At 35.8% G+C, this 18,041-nt stretch overlaps 1 protein-coding gene across 5 annotated transcripts in view; it reads right to left on the bottom strand.

The window, feature by feature from the left end:
* cgnb (cingulin b) overlaps positions 1-18,041 on the bottom strand; it is a 70,731-nt gene that overhangs the window by 39,311 nt on the left and 13,379 nt on the right. For all 5 annotated transcript variants that reach the window (XM_030147384.1, XM_030147387.1, XM_030147388.1 and 2 more), the window contains exons 3-7: positions 16,955-17,049; positions 16,792-16,858; positions 10,150-10,247; positions 9,881-10,013; positions 7,092-7,304 (exon numbers count right to left, since the gene is read on the bottom strand). In XM_030147384.1, the coding sequence (XP_030003244.1) occupies positions 7,092-7,304; positions 9,881-10,013; positions 10,150-10,247; positions 16,792-16,858; positions 16,955-17,049 (606 nt within the window). The remainder of the gene's footprint in view (positions 1-7,091; positions 7,305-9,880; positions 10,014-10,149; positions 10,248-16,791; positions 16,859-16,954; positions 17,050-18,041) is intronic.

Raw genomic sequence — 18,041 nt, 5'->3', positions numbered from 1 at the left:
TACCATCTTGTGTGAAATCAGATTTTCCAGATCTATTGTCTAAAAATAAGTTCTTACATCTCACTGAAAAGTTACTCTTTAGGTGATTATGTCTTATTTTAAGTGCAATAAGATATTTTGACTAGAAATGAGAAAAACACACTTGGTAAGATTTAGATTTTTGCCAGTGTGACAAACAGTTATGTCATACTCGGAGAAATGTTAATCGGAAGACTTGACCTTATAAGTGAATATGTTGTGACATAACTAGTTATAGATGTAACAAATTAAGCAGGAATTAAAACAGGTTGTAGAAATCCACTTGATTTTTTTGTCAGAATGAATATAAAACTAGCTTTGCAGCACCTGGAGGGTTCAAATTCTAACTTTTTGAACCATAAGGGTCCAAATACACAAATAAATGAACCAAAGACTAATAAAAGTGGGTTTAACAAAATATGACCCCCTTTAGCCCTATCAGCCTGCCTGCAGGCCGAAAACATTATATTAATATTCATCTACTATAAAAATATAATAAATCAGGACAATGGATGTTTTTTTTTCAACTTTTGCTCAAAGTTTAGACCCTAATGTTAATAAAAGTACATCAAAAGTGTATTTTAGTGCAAACTTTAATGTTCAAACATGATTTTTAATCTTTGTGGGGTGAAATATACGCTACTAAAAATTTCCGACACGAACAATTAATTTATGCATATCATCGTCAATCCAGCCGAAAAAAAAAACAGGCGAGGATAAAAAAATTCTAATTTCTCTTTTAGTTTGTTACAGTTTACTCAGGCATAGTAATAGATACAATATTTTAGACAATGGGAATAGATTCTGTGAGGTCTCTAAATGTCCATAGACACCAGGAACATCCATATGAACCTTAATATTGTGGAGTAATTCTTCATTTACTTTGGGTATGTCTTTTTAGGCCTTTTTCCCCTGAAAATATGAAAAAAGGTGAACATCCAAAATTAGAGGTGTGCAGGATCCCAAAAAAGTAGAACGTGAAAAAAATGAAGGAAGGTCCGCACAACCAGTGAGCTCCCAAACCATTTAATCGTGACGTTTTGGGCCGAGGCCCTTCATCAGACTGAGGACAGAAACTTTCACAGGTGTTTTATATGTGGCGTCTAATCAGAACACGTGACCTGCGTTATACGTCATGACAGAAAAAAATATTAAAACTTTTCAAACATATGATCAATTGTAAATGATCAAGAGTCACACATTTCAAAGTATCCACAAATACAAAATACACAGGTGTTTTATATGCAGTGTCCGACCAAAATAGCACGTGACATGCAATATTCGTCATCTTAGAAGATCAGAAAATAACTTGTAAAGCCTAATCATACGTACAATCAATCATAAATCATAAAGTGTTACAAATGTCTACAAATATACATGATTTTTAATGATCAAATTGCTTTGCACTCATATTTGTAAACAGATATTAATCAAATTTCTACAGGTCCATGTAGTTATACTGTCCATCTGAATGTGGTGACAAACACCACCGCATGTGTGCACGGTTCAATAAGAACCGTGCACACATGCTGTGGTGATGTGCACGGTTCTTATTGAACCGTGCACACATGCATATTTTTTTCTGTTATGACGTATAACGCGGGTCACGTGTTGTGATTAGACGCCACATATAAAACACCTGTGAAAGTTTCTGTCCTCAGTCTGATGAAGGGCCTCGGCCCGAAACGTCACTATTAAATGGTTTGGGAGCTCACTGGTTGTGCGGACCTTCCTTCATTTTTTTCACATTCCCCTGAAAATATGGTCAGGGTTAAACAGGTTAAGAACATTTGACCTTTTTTTTTTTGAACATTTTTAGATTTTTGCAGTGTATGGGCTCCAGCATACTAGGATCACCGTTTTCCACGTCTCTGTCGACCACTGCTGATGGTTTTTGCACCACTGAAGTCTTAAACATGCATTTGTCTTTGTTCAGAGTGGTAGATGCGCTGCACCTCTACTGTAATAACTCCATACATGCAGGTGTTGACAGACTCTTCTGGCTGACAGTCTGATCACATCCTGCACTGGCGTTCGCAGCCACCTGAGGAAATCACCTGCTGTTTCTCCTTACAAACCTGTACGTGCACTGTTGACAGTTGTTTCCTGAAGTCTTTCCCACACATCTAAATGTCACCGTCTCTGCTGAAACACCAGCCAGTCTGTGTTTCTGACTCGTACCATCTGTTCGTCTGCAATCAACCCTCTTTCAAAGTCACTTAGATCTTTTCCTCTTACTATGTTGATCCATAATCAGAACTACCTGGGCCTTCACAGCATTTTATACGAGCTGCAGAGCATGATGGGATTTTAATTGTTCAATGTACCGTTCAGTGCATCTGTGTGGAAGTGACTGCATTTGTTATGTTTCAGGTTTGTGTGTCTATAAGAAAATCTCACTATACAGTTTTTGTTCACCCCATGCATTTGTCATATAATGCATTAAGAATCACTGTTACACTGCAAAAATCTAAATCTTATTGAGAACATTTTTCTAATTTCACTGGTCTACAATTTTTTAGAAATGATTTGCTTCAGAGATGAACCCTTTCATGCATACTGGTCACTACAGTGGACAGCTATTCTACAGCTGTTTTCTTGTATATTCATGGATTTTGTTGTTCTTTTCATTGTTTTTTTTTACACATAGCTTTAATAAAGTTTTAAGACACTACATATCTTTTCTGACATGAATTGGTAACATTATGTAGATCTCTCCTGAGCATAAACCCCCAGAATCTCAAGTCCTCCCCATAGTTCTCACACAATTTATCAGTAAATACATGTTTCTGTGCGTCAAAAATTAAACGTGTGGTGTCCAGCTGAGTGGACATTTTTGCATCTTCATGAAAAATAGGTTCATAAGATTTTTTTTTTTTTCATTTTTTAAAAAATATTTTTTCTTTTTTTAATTTTAATTTTTTTTTTTCATTTATTTTTCAGAAGAAAATTTTCCATCACATTGTTTTTTTCATGCCTAAAGAGGAATAAAAACACTCACACAATTTTGATTAAGGTTCTCATAATTTGTGCATGAAAGGGTTAAATGTGCTAAATGTTACGTATTTTAATAAGATTAATTGGAAAATAAATGACAAAAGTGCCAGTTTGCTGATGTTTTCAAGGTATATGATTAAGTGTTATTACACATATATATTGGTTTATGTACATTTATATAATAGTTTTATAAATCTTCCACTAAATAGAACCTGTAAAGTGAATGTATTCTAATGTGCAGACAGTGTTGTGAAGTAGATCTTGTAGCTCTGAGACAAATATTCCTTTTGAGTCAAACCCATTCTCTCATTAATTCTCGAATTTCACATTTTGACCCAAGGCTGTATCTTGGAAAGTTCAGCCAACCAGCATTTTTTACATGATTTTTCTTTATCAGTGACTCGTGGTAAAATTTCATTACTTTTATTCTGGAAACATTTTCCTTGTAGACCAGTGTTTCTAAACAAAATATTTCATCACACTTTAAAATAAGACATAATCACCTAAAGAGTAATTTTTCAGTGAGATATAAGAATTTATTTTTAGACAACAGATCTAGAAAATCTAATTTCAAGAAATCTTACTAAGATAATTTTCACTTCTTCCATTGGCAGATTTTTGTTGCTTAACTCAAGAGTTTTTTTTTGCTTAATTCAAGCAAAACGATCTATTGTCTAAAACACAGGTGTCAAACACGTGGCCTGGGGGCCAAATCCGGTCCGCCAAAGGGTCCAATCTGGCCCCTGGGATGAATTTGTGAAATGTAAAAATTACTCTGAAGTTATTAACAATCAAGGATGTTCAATCTAAAGTGGGTCAGACCAGTAAAATACTATCATAATAAGCTATAAATAATGACAAAAAGCTAATTTTTTCTTTTTGTTTTAGTGTCAAAACAGTAAAATTACATAAAAATGTGTACATTTACAGACTGGCTTTTCACAAAAAATATGAACAACCTGAAATGTCTTAGAGAAGTATGTAGTATTTTAACAATATTCTGCCTATTATCAAATGGTTGTGTATTTGCAGATCCACTGTGATCTGTACGTTGTTATGCACATGTATAAATGACAAACTGAGGTGTAATATTGTTAAAATTACACTTATTTTTCTTAAGAATTTTCAGGTTGTTCATATTTGTTCATGTTATGTTCAAGTACGGTTCGTAGATGTAAACATTTTAGTTACGGAATTTTACTTTCTTCACTCAAAAACAGAGAAAACTTTGGAGTTGATATTATTTCTAAGTTCTTATCCTATAATTTACATTATTTATTTTACTGGTCCGGCCCATTTTATTTCATATGAGGCTGTATGTGGCCCCTGAACTAAAATGAGTTTGACACCCCTGGTCTAAAAATAAGTTCTTATATCTCACTGAAAAGTTCCTCTTTAGGTGATTTTGTCTTATTTTAAGTGTGAGATGTTTTGAGTAGAAATGAGAAAAATACACTTGGTAAGATTTTGATTTTTTCCAGTGTAAGTCATTGAACTACACCACATTTTGTTCCATTCTCCAATCCCAAATGGTCCCCTCTGCATATACTCTGTTCCATTGAGGTCAAAACCGGATATTTAAGCAAGATAATGAAACACCTGGATGTGTCTGACATGTTGAAACCGTCAAGAATTTAGTTTTGCTGTTTTCTTTTCTCGTTAACAATAAACAACAACAACAAAAAAAGCCTTTGTTTGTGTCTGTCTGATGCAGCCACACCTTTTGAAACACAAAAAAGATTTTTCTGCAAATATTTCATGATAATATGTGAGATCAAGTAGAATTTTAAGGAAAATTAGCCCCATAAGCCCATTCTATTTCAACCATAAAGACCTAAACAGACACTGGTGACCAAAATCATCCACTGATCAAAAGTGTCTAACTACTGCTGATCCACTAATTCTATCAATACATGTAAATAATTGGTGTAAAATACAGTTTTTCATCTTTTCATGGTCATCAGATATGACCCTTTTGGTTGTTCAGAGGCTTCGTAGTGAATGTGGAAACAAACTCATCTTCAACATTGATTCTCCAGTAAAACCCATGAAAGTTTGACAAATGACAGTGAATGGACACACTTGTTTTTACATCTTTGCAGAAAAAGTGCCCTTTTCTTCAGTTTTCTCTGTTTCTGATATAATAACCCTCAACTTTAATCTGAGCTTTTATCGACATCTACATGATAATTAAATTAAATATAAGAAAATACCTGATTTTCCCTGAAAAAAAAGCAAAATACAGAGGATAAAATTTTGATAAATGGTGCTTAAATCACTCAAATAGAGAGAAATATTCATTTGGGAACTGCCACAAAAGTAGCAATGGGTCTTTATGGGTTAAAGTGTTCCTCCTCTTAGTCCAGTTTATTAAATCAAATGTTTGTTTTGTGACCTAACAATTACTAAGAGAACATTTTTAGTTAAGGTACCAAACATATTCATTCTACATCAAAGAAAATGTGACTGAAACCAAGATGGAATTTACAAGCCCCTTCAAGACAGCTTTTATCCTGACAAAAACACTCCAAACTATTTTAACCCTTTCATGCATGAATTATGAGAACCTTAATCAAGATTTTTTTCCTGTGTGTTTTTATTCCTCTTTAGGCATGAAAAAAACAATGTGATTGAATTTTTTTTTTTTTTTTTTTTTACTGAACCTATTTTTCATGGAGTTACAAAAATGTCCACTCAGCCGGACACCATGCGTTTAATTTTTGAAGCAAAGAAACATGTATTTACGGTCATACTGTGTGAAAACTATGAAATAAATGTTTTTTTTTAATGTTGCTAATCTGATGTTTTCTCACATTTTAACATACTATAATAGTTGTTATTACTCACTCAAATAATATGCAAAAAACCCCAAAACACAACAACTTAAAAAACAAAACAAAACTGTTAATTACAGTCTAATAACAATTAGCAATTGATTTATACTTAAATATGTTGCTGCAGATCAGGTTTATCAAGAACAGGAATGTTACAGTAACAGTATAAATTGCAGTGTATTATGGGATGGTGCATAAGTATCCACTGTGTTGGTTGATATGCAAGTAAAACAACAAAATCCATGAATATACAAGAGAACAGCTGTAGAATAACTGTCCACTGTAGTGACTGCTATGCATGAAAGGGTTAAAGGCTAGTATTAAATAAAGGTATTTAAGTGCTGAATGGGACTACAGGGTGGGGAAGCAAAATTTACAATGAACATTTAGTTGTTTTTTCTCAGCAGGCACTACGTCAATTGTTTTGAAACCAAACATATATTGATGTCATAATCATACCTAACACTATTATCCATACCTTTTCACAAACTTTTGCCCATATGAGTAATCAGGAAAGCAAACGTCAAAGAGTGTGTGATTTGCTGAATGCACTCGTCACACCAAAGGAGATTTCAAAAATAGTTGGAGTGTCCATAAAGACTGTTTATAATGGAAAGAAGAGAATGACTATGAGCAAAACTATTACCAGAAAGTCTGGAAGATACTATTAAAGAAGAATGGGAGAAGTTGTCACCCAAATATTTGAGGAACACTTGCGCAAGTTTCAGGAAGCGTGTGAAGGCAGTTATTGAGAAAGAAGGAGGACACATAGAATAAAAACATTTTCTATTATGTCAATTTTCTTGTGGCAAATAAATTCTCATGACTTTCAATAAACTAATTGGTCATACACTGTCTTTCAATCCCTGCCTCAAAATATTGTACATTTTGCTTCCCCACCCTGTAGTTTTCTTTCATTCTTCATCAGGCCCCTGTTGGTGAGACTGTCCCTTATGAACTGTCTTAGCTGCGCAATATTTATCCCTTTTATCTGCGTTTTCTTTAATGTTGTTGCTAAAAGGCTTTGTCAGACCTCTGAACATATCCATCCATTCAATTCCAAGTGTTTTTTTTGTTTTTTTTAATACCATGTTCATTGAACCCCTGATGCACTACCATTCAGTCCCCAGAAGACTTATAGAGAAACACTGAGCTCTGACTGTTTTTCATACATAGAACAGCCTTAAAACGTGCTGTAACGTAGTAACGCATGCACAGACTGACTGGTAGAAGCGGATCCACCTGTGTGACCTGCTCCATGGTTCTCCTCAGGTTCTCCATGTCCTGGCTGTACTGCTCCCTCAGCATCTCCATCTCCCTGTCGTGGCACTCCACCTCCTCCTTCAGCGCCCCCTTCAGGGCCGTCAGCTCACGTTCTCTTTGGTGAAGAGTGTCCTCCTGCCGCTGGCGCAACAGGGTGGCTTCGGCCAGCTCCGCCTGCAGAGTCATCAGATCCTGCAAAAACACAAACAGGCACAGATGAAACGACTACAGCACATAAACAGACATGATGTTTTAGGTTTGTGGAGTTTTTTAGAGAAATCTACTGATAACACTGGTCAACAACAAAGTTATTGTTTAAGTTTTTTGAGCTGATTTAGGATAATTTTGGTGTGCTGAATCCAAAAATCACATTAATTTTGCTCAATCAGGTCAACTTTCTGAACTATGCTACATATTGGCTTTTTAACATTTTTGCTTACATTTATGGGCATTTTCACATCATATGATACAAAATTCTTTCATATTTCTTGCAATAAACAAGTTCTGAAGATTTTACTTTTGCCAATTTATGATTAATGTTTTTTTTTTTAATATCACAGGTGAATGAAATGGCTTCGACTAAAAGATCTTGCAAAAATAAGCCTGACGTATTCTGCTACATCTGCAGTGAATACACCATTGTACCTAACAGGAATCAAGTCACAAGTTTCATAAAGTGTGCTTACCAATCTTATTTTGGTATTAATTATTATATTTTGTGGGAAGATCAAATTTTTCTAAATCAAATTAGCAAAAAAACCTGACCTGATTGAAAAAAACAGATGTCATTTTAGGATTTAGCGGTGCAAAATGGTCCTAATTCAGTTGAAAAAACCTAGACAACTTGCGAAAAACATTTTTTTGTAACCCAGTGTTATTTATTGAAAAAGTAGATTTTATTTGTAACCCCAGGAGATGACAACTGATCTGTTCCTGAATGAACTGAATATAATTCCATCAATAAAACATATGGAGAGATGAACCAGCTGTTTGTTGGACTATGTCACAGGCGTCAAACATGCGGTCCGGGGGCCAAATCTGGCCCGCCAAAAGTTCCATTCCGGCCCGCCAGGTGTAAGTGCAAAAATTAACCTGAACTGTTAAGGTTGTCTAAATCATTTTGGTTCAGGTTCCACATACAGACCAATGTGATCTACAGTAAAAATAACAACACAATAACCCATAAATAATGACAACTACAAATTATCTTTGTGAAAAATTATGTGGAAAAATTGAAGTGAAAAAAATAACATTTCACTGTGAAAATATTTGCATTTACAAAACTATTCTTTCACAATAAAATACACATAAACACATAAATAAAAAAGATGAACAACCCGAAATGTGCAATTTTAACAATATTCTGCCTGTTACTAAATGTTTGGTGCATTTGTGGATCCACTGTGATCTGTAGTTGTGTTAATATAATAAGAGATGGAATATTGTAGAAATTGTTCAAATTTTAGTTCCAAACTAGAGAAATTTTAACAATATTCTGCCTGTTACCAAATGTTTATGTAACACTGTGTGTAATGTACATGTATAAATAACAAGTCGAGACATAATATTGTTAAAATTGCACTAATTTTTCAAATGAAATTTCTGTTTTTTCAGGTTATTCACATCTTTTTTGGTGAAATGTAAACATTTTCACAATTTAATTGGGGTTTTTCTGTAGTAAAACAAAAAGAAAAACTCGGATTTGTCATTATTTATAGGTTATTAAGTCATTATTTTACTGGTCTGGCCCGCTTGGATCAAATTGGGCTAAATATGGCCCCTGAACCAAAATGAGATTGACATCCCTGGACTATTATTCGGTTATTGGGTTATTTGTAGTTTTGCTGCATCCTTTTGTAAAAACAAAACAAAACAAAAAAAAAAACAGCACTTCATAGTAAGACAGTCCTCATCAAATAGTCCTTATAGTTATACCAATCTTAGTTTGTCCAGTTACTGTTGAGCCTCTAAAATGGAAGGACTTTGTATAAAATGGTTGTAATTCCTAAACAGTATTTTTGAAATAAAGCTGAAAATTCACACTTCAGTCACATTCTGTTGTTTTTATTTGGTAGTGGTTTATTGTTCTTATTTATCTATTTATTTATTTATTTTGTTGTTTTTAAATTGTATGGCTTTTTATGTTTTTTGTTTTTTTTAAAATCTCTTCTTGTATTTTATTCTTTTATTTGCGTTTTATTTATTCTTCTGTGTAGCACTATTTTCTTTTTGTACAATTTCTATGTCTTTAAATCTATTCTGTATTTTTTTCTTCTATTTTGGTTTTAATTATTCTTCTGTACAGCACTTTGGTCCACTGCGGCTGTTTTAAAGTGCTTTACAAATAAAGTTGGACTGGATTGGTCATCTCAATTGCTTTATTTCAGATCCACAGTGATTATATATGGAGGCAAAACTACAACATTTGCGCCACTGTCCAAATATATGTGGACCTGACTGTATAACTATTGCAATTTCAGTGTAAATATGTGTTTTAACATGTAAAAACTTGTTGATCTCAACCATTAAAATGATAGAACAAAGGGACGACTCTTCATACATGATGCTTTATGCCTTTTTCAGTGGTTTCCATACTTGAAAATGTACTTCCTATTCATTTCCTAACCATGAATACAGTTTTACTGATGGGCTTTTTCTGTGCCTTAGTTGTAGTAATAAAGTGTTTTCAACCTTATTAATACATTTACAATAACCCACTAAAAAACGTCTTGTTTGTCATATGTGACTGTACGTCCCAGTGTCAGTACCGTCTGCAGTGAGTCTGAATGGGGGGAGTTTTCGGAAACCCTCCTCAGCTCCTCCTGAAGCTCGGCCAGTTGATCCTCGTGGAGACGCACGCGGGACTCGGCCGCCTCCCTGGCCATACGCTCCCCGGCCAACCTACACAAACAAAGACACTATGAATATTGCAACAGTGGACTCATTAGCGACGTGATCAATCAGCCAACGGTGAAACGATCCTTTGACAGAAATGCCGCAGGAATAACGACTGGAAATGAACGGTGAAGATCCTTACTCATCATGGGCCTGCTGCAACTCCCTTTTGCAGCGGTTGAGTTGCTCCTGAATCTCCTCGTGCGTCTCCTTTTTCAGGCTTCCATCCGACCCTCCTTTCTGTGCACAAAAATACGAACGCACAAAGTATATGAAATAAGGCGCCGAGGAGGAGATGGAGATGGAGATGGAGAGAGAAAGAGGACAAAGAGGACTAGAAACTTTTGCAGAGACTCAGAGCAGACCTAGGATATACATTATGCGCTCTGTATTATCTTTAAAAACCCTGCCTTGGGTTCCTTGCCCTAGTTTCTGACAGTCAAAAAATGTTTGGGAGAAAAAGGCCCTATCAGTGAGCTCAGACATCATCAAAAAAGACAATCTCCATAAACAACACTTTCTGACAGGCTGCAGGGGAGTGCAGCCGGATCGCTGCTGCTCCGCCGTCGCCCACACCACTCCGCCGTTCGCCAAAGCCTCACTCTCACTGAAAGGGAAGTATAAGCCTGCCCATGAAACCTCTCTTATCCTCCTACATGCTCATTACAGGGACGTACACTCAGAAACAGACGAGACAAAAAGCGAGGATCATGAACAGTTCTGCTCCTCAGGGGTCTTCGCGTTTGCTGTTACCATTTATCTTATCAGCGACGAAATATAAAGATATACTTCTTACTGATTAGGCTCATTTTGTTCTTCTACCCTGCAGGACAGTTTGTAGATAATCCCATTCTGGGACATTTCTCTCTGTCCTCACAGAAAGATAATGAAGATAACATATGTGAGAGGAAACATAAGCCTGTTTGAGGCACTTTGATTCACTTGCATCAGCTGTTGCATCAGCTGTTTATCAAATATCTCAATGAAAAACAAAGTCATGTCCTGCTGAAAGACTGTAGAGCACATGTGTCGAACTGTTGAGTATTTGTCTCACGTCTCACTGTTTTTGTTGGAATGTACTCATTTATCAACTGTTTGTTACCTCTGCCAAGGAACGGCGGAGGTTTTGTTTTCATCGGGGTGTGTCTATCTGTCTATCTGTCTGTCTGTCTGTCTGTCTGTCTGTCTGTCTGTTAGCAAGATAAGTCAAAAGGTTATGGACGGATTTGGATAAAATTTTCAGGAAATGTTGATACTGGAACAAGGAACAAACAATTACATTTTGGTGGTGATTGGGGGCGGGGCGACAATGGAGGGGGGCAGGTTTTGATGAAATTTTCAGAAAATGTTGATACTGGCACAAGGAACAAATGATTAAATTTTGGTTGTGATCAGGATGACTGATCTGCCTTGCCGGAGGTCTGCGCTCTCCGAGTGTTTTTCTAGTTTCTGTAATTGTTTAACCTTGTTTTTACTTTTAGCCTGTCCACCCCCTACCCCTCAAAGAGCCATTGCTCTGTGATCAGGCTGCTTTTGCAAATAAGAATCTGTTCTTAATTGCTTGCCTGGGTAAATAAAGATTAAATTACAAAAAAATAATAAAAAATTTAGCTCAGGGGTCACATTCAGCCCAGTTTGATCTCCAGTGGGCTGGACCGGTAAAGTCATAGTATAAAGAGGCTTACACTGTCGGGGGTCGACAGCAAGAGTATATCCCAGAAATCCCCCCAATCCTCTGCTCCCCCAACCATGGACATGGTCTATGGACCCCCCACAAATGCTGGGCCCCATGAATTTGTCATGTTTATGGTGCCCCAGGATAACCGTGATAATTTTGCTCACAATAACCGTGATATGAAATTTCATATCGTTACATCTCTGCTTCAGTGTCATTTTTGCATTTCATAAATTCATCCCACAGGCCTGACTGGAACCTTTGGTGGGTCAGTTTTGGCTCGAGGGCCGCATGTTTGACACCCGTACTATAGATGGTGCACTGTTGTAAATGAGATGCGATAAATCAATGGTGTTAAATACAGTAGTGACCTGATTTGGTATCGTTGTATCGCTGATAACCTCCAGCTCTTTGTCATTTTGAACACGCGATCTGCATGTTCATCAGCCGTCTGACTCCGGTTACTCGACACTGCATGTATCCTCAATTAACCGGGGGAAACAAACAAGGTGTCGGTGCATTAACTCCATCAGTCTCCCACTACGACGGTAACATTAACACTGCGGCAAACCAGTCAAAACAGATCACAAGCACTCGGAGAGAGCAACATACGCAGAGGGAATGTAAACTCTGCTTTACATAAAATAAATATAAGCCTGAAATAAAAGCCTAAGCATCAAATTCTGGAAAGTGGACACAAACATCAAACAATGTTCCAAAGGCAAAAGATATTCTTTGGCTTGGCCCTGTGGTGTACATACACTCATCATCTGATCCTGCTCTCTGATCTCATGTTTTGGTTTTATACAGACAAATGCAATGTTTTGGCTTAGAGGCAGTGCTGGAAAAGAAATATCCTCGGGCAGAAACACAGTGGAAGCCTCTTTATCCTGCGTTCTGATGCTGTCAGTGAATGCATCAGTAGCTTTATTGCTTCTGAAGAGCCTGAGATGACTCCTTGTAAAGAATTCCTCCCACTAAATCAACTAAAGTGGACAGTGTGGTTACTGCAGCGAAACACACGGACGCTTTGTACATCGGGGAAGAAGGATCTGTCCCTGCTGGACGGCCGAACACCAGCTGGTGCAGGGTTCCAGTCCAACTCAATTATTGATGGATCTCAATGACTGCGCCCTCAACACACTCGACCCGCTGCAGTTTTCCTCTGCAGGTGCGACGTTGCCAAGAGACAAGACGAATAACACGCATGCAACCATGGCCACAAACACGGAGAAGTACTTAATAAGGGATCATACATAATCAAGCGCATGTAATATGAGAGGGTAATGACAAAGCAATAGCATCTGCATGCAAATGTATGCAAATTTAAAGGAAGTGATGTGTCAGTTCTCTATTAAGAACAACACAGGCCGTTTTAATAAGGTGTCAAAGGAGCAGAGGCGGCTCCAAAACTGACAGCATGCCCCTTAATTTTCACGTTTTTTGGTCTGCCAAAAGAGGATCCTCCGAGACAAAGAGAATGAAATAGAAACTTCACATCCTCAGAAAGGAGAAAAGAGGATCAGCTGCCAACCATCTGTTAGTTTCATTATAAGAACTGCTCTGCTGAGAAGAAGACCCCCTACCTGGTAAACCACACACCACAGCCTTTTGTTTGACCAGAGCGCTGACCCCAAAACACCATGAAAATCATTTCAGGGGTTATTTACAGGATCTTTAAGTGAATTTCGGCTAAAATTCACTTAGGGGGTCAAATGAGTGGCCATTTTTGTCAAAAAAAAAAAAAAAAACAAGTTGTAAGAAATGCATAGAACTGTGTTGAAATAATGCTAATACATTTGTGCACAGACTACTAATATTATTTGACAGTGGAAGCTATATTTTCAGAAATATTGGATTTGGAATAGCACGTGTATGTGAAAACTTTTGCTGGTGGACGAATGTGACATTACCCATGATGCTCTGGTCAGTACCAGTACTTGATTAGTAATAAACTTATATACTTACTATTGCTAATTATCCTCTTATTCATAAATGTTAGTATTGTGGATCTAAAACAATAACAGCTGACACAAAAACACAAAATGTGTCAGTGGACGGATGTGACATGGTTGTTCCAGATCCCATCATACTGATGCTCGGCAGCCATGTCACTGTTTCCACTAATGATCCCTGTGCAAAAACCAGGATCAGAATTGTTTATTGTATAGTTTATCATCATACTAAAGAGTAAATAACAATATGGACTTGTTATTTCTCTATAAAAATGCTTATTATTAGAAAACTGTTAATTTAAAAAGTGACGTGTGACATTCTTAATATATGTATTGGCGTAACATAAGCAGGATGGATCAGCACCATACTCCATATTGAACCTGTAAAAATAAAACATGTGATATGTAGTATTTAGTCTTGTAAGAAAAACTGGGGAATCTAAAAGAATAGAATATTTGTTTTTCAGGTAAATTCAGTTAAAATATAACTTGGCCATTTGTGACACGAAAATATAGCATTAATTGTGATGAAATTGAACATTTTTGAGCTGAAAACATGAGAAAGTTGGATGGAAGTTGGATGGAGAAAGTTCATATGAGCATCAACATGTTGCAACAGAACTGAAATCCTGTAAAATTTATATAACTTGCATTTACCAACACAAAGTTCCTTTGGGGATTCACTTCTATTGATTTCTTATGCACAAAGACATAAATAAGACCTCTAAGCAAATTTTAGCTGATTTGTTTTATACTTCTATAAGAACAGCTCCAGGCCCTTCTCTTCTCTGCTCTTATCTAAACTGGTGTCACTAAATGTGCTCTCCTGGTGGGTCCTTTTATTTGTTTTTACGCTACTCATTGATTTTATCTAGAACTCTGCATCGGTATACGCATGTTTTTGTTGTCTGATCTGTTGACAGTCTTTTCTTTTGACTGTCTTTAGTAAAACAATCCAATCAACTCATGTTATGTGTAATTTGTTAAAGAAATACATAACGTAACTTTATCTTTTTCATTATTTATCCATGCTTTACTGACTTTAAAGGGGTCATATTTTGCTAAACCCACTTTTATTAGTCTCCTGGTACATTTATTTGTGTATTTGGGGACTCTAATAGGCAAGGCAGGTTTATTTTTTATATAGCAATTCAAAGTGCTTTCCCTAAAACATTAAAAGCATTACAGCAGGGAAGCAATAATAAGTACAGGCATGAAATTAAAACAATATAAAATGATTAAAAAAAAAAAAAAAATGTTCATAAAGTTTAAATTTGAACCCTCCAGATGCTGCAGAACTATCTTTATATTCATTCCAGCAAAAATCAAGTGGATTTCTACAACCTGTTTTAATTCCTGCTTCATTTTTTAGGTTTTATAACTAGTTGCGTCATGATATTTGCACATATAAGGTCAAGACTTCCGACGAACATCTCTCTGAGTACGCCATAATTGTTTGTCAGCAGCAGCAGTTGTAAAAACTGAAAATATGACCAAACTTTGAGCTGATTACCTAAAATGTTCAGTTTGTTGGTTGAACGGGACAGAGCAGCACAGCCAACAACCTGGAGGGGGCGGGGCCTGAAGTGGCTCATTTGCATTTAAAGGGCCAGCGCTCAAAAACGACCTTTCTGGTGTCATTACTCAGAAATAGGGTTGAAGATGGACCTGTGGAGTTGAATTAATGAAGAATTCAGACCCAAGCAGAGCATTTACAGTTTATGCAGACCACAGGGAAATGTTTTAAAATACATAATTTAATTTAAAAAAGGAAAATATCAGTCTTTTAAGGGGCAAACCCTTACGTTTGACAGCTGTGGAATTAAGTTCTTATGTGGTTTCTGTTGCCTATAGTTACACCACACCAATAATTTTCATAAGAAAATAATTCTGAATGTTTGCACTAACTGAATAGTTAATAACACTGGTCAGAAATGGTTTTACTACCTGAAAAAAACCCAAAACAAAACTGATTTTACCTAAATCCGCTATTTCTTCAGCACCTCAGGATTCAGAGTCATGTATCACCATTTGTAGCATTTCACACCAGTGGTTTAATTTTATAAACTGTAACTGATAAAATGCAGATGCTGTGGATATCTGAGCTGGAATTTTCACAAAACCCACAATTGGAGAACTCATTCCATCCTGTAGAATTAACAACTTCATGTGTGCAACATTTTCTGTTCAACTGTAGAACAACAAATTATGATAAAGTTGAGGACATGATGTAAGTGATGAACAGGAGACTGATTTTGCCCAGATATTTATGAAATGTGATACCAAGGAGATTCAACCCAAACATGATGGCGATTAATGTTGGTTCCAGAACAGGAAAGTGTCACAACCACAAGAAAAGAGACGGTCTGAAACATTCTGGAACTATTTAGAGCTCCACTATTCAAATGTTCTGTTCTTTTCATTCCACAGTGTTGTTCAACCACAAATTATTACCGTTGCATTTCTGCTTTTAGTCAAGTGGTGCTATCAGCATTTCACTTCTAATTTTTCAATTGGTGCACACTTGAGGTTCTTTAACGCAGTGAGCACCACTAGAAAATCCTAAAATTAAACAGATTTGAGCCTCTTGCCATTTAACAACGAGGCATAAGAGTACAGCTTGTAGTTCAGATTTTTTTGTCACACATACTGTCTCTAAATCCTCAACTTTCACGCTAATTCAGATATACTTTGTTTCCAGCCAGAACACAAAACCATCTTCTTCTCAAATGCTGTATTTTCTGGAAAAACCAAACAGACCTGTCCAACTTCCCAGACCTGAATCCCATTGAAAACCTCTGGAATGTGATCAAGAGGAAGACGGATGGTCAAAAACAGTCAAACAAAGCCAAGCGGTTTGCATTTTTTGGCATAAAAATACTCCACAATGTGAAAAATGATGGAGAACGTGTCAAGATGCATGACAGATGTGATTAAAATGCATTGTTCAAGGTGTTTTCAGTTATTTTGTCATTCTTTTTTTGTGAATACATGCAAACAAATGATGATATTTTTATTTGAAAGTTAGGAGAAATGTTGTTTCTATAGCAACGAGAAGTTTTATTTTACTCAAACACATACAGAAATGATAAAATTAGTCATGTCTTCACCTTTCCACATAAGTATGTAGTAGATAAAAGTGATGTAGACATACCTTAGACCCTCTGGCAGATTCATAGACCATGACCTTCTGTTTGAGGGATGCTTCATTTTCACTGGTGCTGATGGAGAAATGGCAGATATTGTAATTAAAATACACTATAGTAGACATTAAAAGGCATTGAATCTTCATGCTCATCATGTTTTTGTTTATTTACCTGTCTTTGGGGATGTTGAATAGATCTTGTTTAACCTGGGCTTCTTCTCCACCAAGTATCTCTTTACTCAGACTTTTGCTTCTTGGTAGCATCTCCTTCAAACACAGAACAACAAGGTTAAAGTACTTTTCTTAAGTGCAGTTTTATAGTATTAGTACGTCACTTATGTACTTTACAGTTTGGTTATTTTACACTTCTACTCCACCCCATTTTGGAGACAGATGTTGTACTTTTTAATCCTTTTATTTAATAGTTATTTTGCAGATTCACATAATTGTCAATTGATCAAATATTTTAAAATGTAAGGAGTATTTTTACACCGTAGTATTCTTAATTTTGCTTGTGTAATAGATCTGAGTACTTCATTCACCACTGAAATGTTCATATTCTAGGATGCAAGTAGTATTTTTACAATAAAGTATTCATATTTTTACTTGTGTAACAGATCTGAACACTTTATCCGCAACTAAAATATAATTTTTTTTATTATGCGAGGATAATTTTTACACTGACATTCCTACTTTTACTTGTGTTACAGATCTGAATACTCCATCCACCACTAAAATGTTCATGTTTTATTATGGAAGGAGTATCTTTGCACTAAAATATTCCTAATTTTACTTGTATAACAAGTATGAACACTTCATCCACAACTAAAATATTCATTTTTATCATGTAAGGAGAATTTTTACACTGTGATATTACTACTTTTACTTGTGTAACACATCTGAGTACTTCCTCCACCACTGAAATGTACATTCCTTAGATTATAAGTGGTATTTTTACACTGTAGCATTCTTATTTTTGCACTAAAATGTAAAATGTACATATTTTAGGATGCAAAAAGTATTTTTACAATAAAGTATTCTTAATTTTACTTGTGTAACGGATCTGTACACTTTATCCATTAGTAGTTTTACTTGTTTAACACATCTGAGTACTTCCTCCACCACTGAAATGTTCATATTTTAGGATACAAGTAGTATTTTTACACTAAAGTATTCCTAATTTTACTTGTGCAACACATCTGAATACTTCATCCACAACTAAAACAATTGATTTTTTTTTTTTTTTATTAAAAGAGAAT

This window comes from Sphaeramia orbicularis, chromosome 11 (genome assembly GCF_902148855.1).
Source record: "Sphaeramia orbicularis chromosome 11, fSphaOr1.1, whole genome shotgun sequence".
Lineage (NCBI taxonomy): Eukaryota > Metazoa > Chordata > Actinopteri > Kurtiformes > Apogonidae > Sphaeramia > Sphaeramia orbicularis.
This window is presented reverse-complemented; position numbering and strand designations above follow the sequence as displayed.